The 7,316-nt window shown below is 30.6% G+C and overlaps 1 protein-coding gene across 1 annotated transcript; it reads left to right on the top strand.

Moving 5' to 3' along the window:
• The first annotated feature begins 2,686 nt into the window (after positions 1-2,686).
• LOC145092847 (nudix hydrolase 18, mitochondrial-like) lies at positions 2,687-4,447 on the top strand. The gene is made up of 5 exons (XM_079030831.1): positions 2,687-2,909; positions 3,389-3,497; positions 3,664-3,747; positions 3,835-3,963; positions 4,055-4,447. Exons 1-5 carry the CDS (start codon positions 2,824-2,826, stop codon positions 4,166-4,168), a joined length of 522 nt encoding a protein of 173 aa, XP_078886957.1. The 5' UTR covers positions 2,687-2,823; the 3' UTR covers positions 4,169-4,447.
• Positions 4,448-7,316: the final 2,869 nt, after the last annotated feature.

The following is a 7,316-nucleotide window of genomic DNA, read 5'->3' as shown; positions in this document are numbered from 1 at the left end:
AAATGTTTTTTATCTTTTAAATTTAAACAAAAAATTTTAATAAATAAAAGAAACTAATGAGCTTTAATTTTGAAAATTTTGAAATTAAAATGTAAATTTATTAATGAAATTGATATCAATTTATTACTACATTTAATATAATTATTACATTAAAATTGAATTTAATAAAATATAAGAACTTATTAAATGACATGTAGAAAAAAAAAATTACTTCAAAATAATCATAAAATAACATTTGACAAATTAAACGGAAGTATGATAAGTGGTAAAAAAAACATTCATTTATTAGAGATAATCCTTTTAATATTTTAGATAAGCTAAAATGTCCAAACCCAAAACCAAATGTAAATAAACTTTAGATTATATGGAAGTCATTAATTAGCCGTCTAGTCGATACATATTGTTAGTTTTCTAGTCGATACATATTGTTAGTTTTTTATTTTTTCATTAGTATCTCATATTCTACAATCGTGCTCTTCCATTTACTTTCAACCTACCTCATTATTTTAAATTTAATGTGAATTTCACTTATCCGCTTTTAAAACTATTAGTATTACTCCTTGTTTTTCACTTTTTCTTTTTCCAGCTCTTGAACCCTTACTATTTCAACCAGTTGAGTGTTTGAATGTAGCACGATACAGGATATTTAGATGTCAAAACCTTAAATTCTAAACCTAACACAAAAAATAAACGAGTTGACACGAGACCGACACATTCAACCCAACACGAACACAAACATAAACAACACACGACACATTTGCCACCCCTATATGCAAAGTTGTAGAACTCGTTACTCGGTACCTGTTCGGCCGACTACCGAGTAGCGAGTACTCGGAGAATACTCGGATTTAGAAATTTGTGTAGAAATATTTTTAGGGAAATTATATCTGTCAAAATAATAAGATAAAATCATAAGTTGATTGAAATATATAACAAATTTGGATACATGTGAATACACAAAAAATGAAAAACACATAATGGTCTCACTTCGTGAATAATTACTGAAAATTTAAGATATATATGTAGTAATAATCACATGTGTGTGTGTTAAATAATAAATCATTAAGTATATCATACATATTAATCACCGAGTTGACCGAATTTCACAACACTACTCAGTTCGTAAGGGACCGATCGGGGAGTACTCGAGATTATGTAACTTGCCTCGGCAACGGGGGGAATAGCGAGTACTCGGAGGAGTAATCAGTCAACTCGACGAGTTTTACAACACTGCCAATAGGTAGTGGGGGAGTGACGATATTATCTTCTTCAACAATTGCGCTAAACGGTATTGTCACCACTAACCACTATAAAAATGTTGTCACTTATGTATCACATCATCTCCATTACATTTTAGTACCAAACTATTAACCTTTAAAATAATCACAACTCCAGTACTCCACAAAGATTCTCCTGTCAATGTCTTCACAAAAAAAAACAATCAAAAAAACCTTAGCCAATTTTCGTCTGGCTTCATGGCCACTCTACAGCCAACCCACTACCCTACGAACTTCTACGACAATGTTCACTGATAGGTTAGTGTGTCAAATAAAAACTAAGTGCGTGAGGTTTTAACTGACATAAAAACTCAATGAAACGACAAAACCAGGGCAAGGAGCCGGCTTTTAAAGGAGTTTGACTTTGAGGAAGGTAAACCGGGGGTGAGTTGGAAACAGTGAGCCGAGCCTATGTTTTTAGCTGGTTAATCGTGAAAGGGTCCAAAAAGGAAGGGGAAAACTGTCGCACGTGAGTAGTAAACACCCATGTAACGGGTAGCAATACATTGCACTTTTCCTTGCTTCATATGTCATTAACACTTTTTACTTTTAAATATTTAAAATTTGACTTTTTATTTAGTTTTTAATTTTTACGTGTCTAGTTGTCTTCGATTATAAATTGTTCTTTAATTTATACTAGGTATAAAACCTATATATTACACATGTTGATTAAAAAATAAATTAAATATTAAAATATAAACAATAATTTTTTTTAAATAAAATTTTAAAATAATAAATAAAGAAATGTATTAATTGTAATTTAATATCATATTATGACATTTAATACTTTACATATATAAATATATAAATATTATGTGACTTTTTAATTTAAAATTTAAAAAACCAAAGAATTTACATGTGGATATTATTTATTTCAAAAATATCATAAAATGACATGTGTCAAAACTCATGAGAGATTGACATGTTACAAAATAAATCTTCATTTACTAGAGTAGATGTGACAACAATGTAAGGAAAAATAATTTATCAGATAGGATTAAAAATAAGTTCGAGTAATTTTAATTTGTATTTTGTAGCTAGTTTAGCTGTGTTAAGGTCATGGATACTAAAAAAATCTAATAGTTTCTTTTTCAAAACAATATTGCTCTAAAAAATTACCATGATAATTTTTTATAAATGAAATAATTAAATTCCCTTTGATGTAATGTAACCTTAATTAAGTTTTTTTTTTGTATTTTTTTTAAGGAAATTTGAAGAAGCTTTTGATATTTTCATTGCCACGTCAATTTGTTTATTTATTATTATTTTAATCGAAACAATTTTATTTTTCATTTCTTTTGTTATTTAATTTTTTATCCCGTGTCTGCATGTGGGCCAATTCTCTCACAGTTATCTCATTGATCCCTTCTTACATCGTCTCCAACCTCCCTGCATTATCTTATGCATCTCTATATATATAATTAGCCGCATATCTCCCTCCCCCATCACTCAGATCTCTTATTTCTGATTTCTTATCCACCCACTGTATACATCGTAACTTGTAATTTGTCTCCAATTGGGTTTATCTTTTACTTTCTAAACAAAAATGGAATTGAAGAACATGGTCGCCATGGTTGCTCGTACAGGTCGCCAATTGCAGCGATACAACAAAGGCCACCGTCAAATCGTTGGGTCAGTCTCCTTTTCCTCAACTTTCCGATGCATTTCTCTCTGGGATTTTTGATTTTTTTGGAATTTGGGGTGATTCGAATTTTGAAATGGGTTCATTTTTAAATGTTTCATATTTCGTGAAACTGAGTGAAGAAGACGAAACGCATAATCAAACTATCCATAGAAATTGATTGGGTTTTACTAAATTCGAATTATTATCACTCATTCGAAAGAACTAGTAATTTCAATTTCTTTCTGGGTTTTTGGAATTTGAGGTTCTTTGAAATGGGTGTTCATTTTGAGATTTTTTGATGTATGATGGAAAATGTTCCATATTTCATGAAACCGAGTGAAGAAATCCAAACCCATAATCAAATTGTTCATAGAAATTGGTTGGGTTTTGCTTAATTCGAAGAACTAGTAATTTCAAGATATGTATCTCTGTTTCTTGATAATATATTTTCATTTTTCACTAACGTATTGTTTAAAATTGGTGACAGATGTATCCCTTACAGAATAAAATCCAACAAAGGGAAGAATTTAGAAGATTCATTAGAAGTTCTTGTCATTAGTGCACAAAGAAAAGGCAAAGGCATGTTGTTCCCTAAGGTATTACACCATTTAAATTCATATAATATATACGACTCTAATCATGAACAACAAAGTGACATTTTAGTCTTAAATACCAAGTCTTTTTACACCCAAAAAGCATCAGTTGACTTTCTTTAAAAAACGAAATGAAGAACAACGATTAACACACAGTTTAATTCACCAGGGAGGTTGGGAATCCGATGAATCCATTAAAGAAGCTGCTCTAAGAGAATCGATAGAGGAAGCTGGAGTATTTGGAACTGTTGAGGTTCGTTCTTCGATCCTTTCTTTATATAATTCTTACAATTTTCTTGAATTATTCGATTTATTTACCTTTTCTTTTACCTTTTTACAGCGTATATTGGGTAAATGGTTATTCAAGAGCAAAAGCAATGAAAACTATTACGAAGGGTTCATGTTCCCTTTACTTGTGAAAGAACAACTCGACTTCTGGCCTGAAAAGGATATTCGTCAACGAATTTGGGTAAGCTTTTAAACCAAGAAAAAAGACTCAATTTTTTTACAGAAATCAATATTTTTTAGAAGAAATTTATGAACTTTATCGGGGTTTACAGGTGAGTGTGCCAAAAGCTAAAGAGGTTTGTCAACAACCATGGATGAAAGAAGCATTGGATTTGCTAGTAAATAGGCTCGAATCATCTCAAACCATTGAAGAAGAATCCGTGTAACTTATATCTTAATAAGAAGTAGATGTAAATAGGAACATGATTTATTGACGAAAAAGAATTGCACTTGGATCGATGGCTTGCGTATTGCAGATCAGGGCATTTGTTAGAAGAAAAGATCAAAGAAACTGAGGAAACAAAGTAGGAATGTAATTTAAAAATCACTAACTTTTGTTTCGATTTTGTTTTAATTTCTTTCTTCTGAGTTCAAGTAATGGAACTTATTTTGATGTTTTTGTTGTACGACTTGGTTCACCATCAATTAAGCTTCCATTCAATTTATTTTGTTGTTAATTTCATGTTGATATGCATATTCTAGAAAGAAAAAAAATTGTGTATAGTAAAACAATAAAAATAACAATACACTTTTGTTATAGTAGATATTAAATCACAACTTTATTAGTATAATTATTACTTTCTAAAAAATAGTCCTTACATTATTTTCATTTTCTTTTTCCAATTTAGTCATTATAGTTGGTTTATTGTTTACGGTTGATATTGTGGTTTTATAAAATCTTTTTCGAAAAATTCTAAGCTTTTATTATATGAAAAAAATCCTGCAACTTGTTGTTTGTAGAAATCTCTAAAACACAGGGCACTTCAGAGTTTATTCCTTCAAAAAACACGGAAATAACTTTAGGAACTGAATGGACAAATTTGAAATACATGGTTGGGCCAATGTGTCATTTTCCCTAGATTTTTATATGTATTTTTGCTAACAAGAATCATACATGAGAGTTATTATGGATAAAATCACTTGTAGGTTGAATATGTTCAACAACTTGGAAAGCATGAAAGTTGAATATGGTCACAAATAGTGTTCATCCAGGTATAATGATTGATTCTTGATCTATATTGATTGAGATCAAATTGTTATGAGTCATCTATGATAGTTACTTTTTGTTTTGGCATAAATTTCCACAAAATAATTTGTTGGTTTAGTCGTTTTGTATTCGAAAATATAGAATCGATGCATGATGTCAATGTCTTTTTTATTATATAGAGTTTAACTTGTCGTATATAGACGCAATAGGTGCATTTTAAATAGTGGCATTTGATTATTTTGGATCCAACATGAAGGAAAACGAAGCTTCCATGTTCTGTTGAAAGAGCCAAAACAAAAGCACCAGTTGCGCTTTGTTATGGTATAAAGTTGACTGGGATTTGATGTGTGTTTATGTTCGTGTCGTTTGGTGTTTGCAATACTTGTTCCAAGAAACAAAGATGGTGGATGTGTTTTTATGTGGTTGTAGATTGATGCAGAGATATGGTTATTTTGGTTTAAGTTTGTTGTTAATGGATCGAATTGATTAAACTAGGAAATTTGGATAAATTGATTTAAAACTTGATCAAAGTGTATTTAAATGTTTATAACCATTTCAATTAGTTTATTGGAATATGTAAATTATCAATTTATTGGTAAATCATATTTAATATTAGTCATATATATAAAAGTAAATAAATAAAAATGAATGTTTTCTTTTGAATAATTGAATGATAATCATATTATTATTTAATATAAGAGTTTTTAGTTGTTTTTTTTAAGACAACCTCAATAAAATGAATTTGGAAAATGACCACTCAGTCCAGAATGTTCATTCTAGACCCGTATTTCAAAATGGATAAGCGGGTATAGTCATCCAACCCGGTAATGTGACCCCCCTTATAAATAACATTTCAAATCCACTTTCTTTTCAGACTTTATTTCGAATTTACATTCATTTCGGACAATATTTCGGATAACATCTTACTCAAACAATGTCTTATTCTAGCAATGGAGAAATTTAGTTTTTGTGGGTATGTTTTGACTATTTTTATAATTATATGTTTTATTTATGATTATATGTTAAAAAGTAGACATTTTCGTTTATTTTGTATGATTTGATGTGTTTACATAAGTATTATTCGTTTTCCTTCGATTTTTATCGGTTCTAAGGCTATTGTATGATTATATGTGTGGGTATATGTGTGCACTAGAAAAAAAATCTTTAAGAAATCATTATTCTGAAATACTCCGGAACGACTCCGGAATACGAAGATCATGTTCGGAATATGCAAAACACGGTCAGAATACGTAAAACTATTTCTGAATAGTATTTCGAAGTGCGTCTATTCGGAATATAGTCATTGTAGTCCAGAATAGTCCGGACCGTTGTTCCGAAATGTTCTCCGAAACATATTCTTAAGTCTAGAACATTCAACAATTGCGTAATTATAATTCCTTTCATTGTAGCATGACAAAACATACAAAACGGTTGTCACTAAAACCTGTAGGCCTAAACTGGGTCGAGAAATCATGGCCTGTTTACAACACACACACACAACAACGTGTGACCATGTTTAGGGCATCCCGTTTTGGTGCTTATGTAAACATCCGATAGGTGTTGAATGTCATCACCCTTTACTATATCATTATCTTATGTGCAAGGAATGTAGTACCTATCATTGGGCTGACCTATAAGAGCTTCTATTTCCAGTACACGACTACCAAGTTTTCTTTGACAGGAAAGCTTTATGCCTTATTACTGGCTTGTGGTTCAGGGACTATTTCCCCGCTACTTCATCTTCGACATAGTTCAGACAATAGGTCTTTCCATTTATGTTGCCTTTACAGTCAATATAAATTTAGTAACATTATGTATGTGTTCAATAACTCACTGCATCAATTACATGTTGCGAACGATGTGTGAGTCTCCCTACTATATATGTTAGATCAGGAATTTTGTGGCAGATACCCTAGAAAACCAGTTAACGATGAATATCTTGCGCTCGCCTCTAATTTAGACGAGTTTAACATGTATACAGTTATTTATATTATATCAAATGATAGTTTTAATTTATAGTTATTAAGCGCAATTATTGACACAGGTACCCATGTGGTAGAGTGATATGAGATTTGACTTATAGACAATTGCTTGTTGTCTTTGATAAGATTGAGGAGCATTTGAACCCCATAGGTCGGCAGTAGACCTACACATACCGTGCAAGGATTTTTCTATGCATTTAAAGTATGTCTGCAACATTTCATAATAGATTTTGTATAACAACTATTATAACATTATTATATTAGTTACTTTTTTGACATCTTAATTTTGTAGATGTTGATCATGGAGACATTTCCCAATAGTAGTATAGCTGATACCCTTATATC

This window comes from Lactuca serriola, chromosome 3 (genome assembly GCF_051521515.1).
Source record: "Lactuca serriola cultivar US96UC23 chromosome 3, Lser_US96UC23_V15, whole genome shotgun sequence".
In the NCBI taxonomy this organism is placed as follows: Eukaryota; Viridiplantae; Streptophyta; class Magnoliopsida; order Asterales; family Asteraceae; genus Lactuca; species Lactuca serriola.
The sequence above is the reverse complement of the archived record's forward strand: the minus strand, read 5'-3'. Positions and strand labels throughout refer to the sequence as shown.

What these genes read in the sequence shown, in the direction of transcription:
- LOC145092847 (XM_079030831.1), top strand. Translation starts at nt 2,824, where the DNA reads ATGGAATTGAAGAACATGGTCGCCATGGTTGCTCGTACAGGTCGCCAA. An exon ending in AAGGCATGTTGTTCCCTAAG is followed by an intron (nt 3,498 to 3,663) that starts GTATTACACCAT and finishes TTAATTCACCAG; the next exon opens with GGAGGTTGGGAATCCGATGA. An exon ending in GAGTATTTGGAACTGTTGAG is followed by an intron (nt 3,748 to 3,834) that starts GTTCGTTCTTCG and finishes ACCTTTTTACAG; the next exon opens with CGTATATTGGGTAAATGGTT.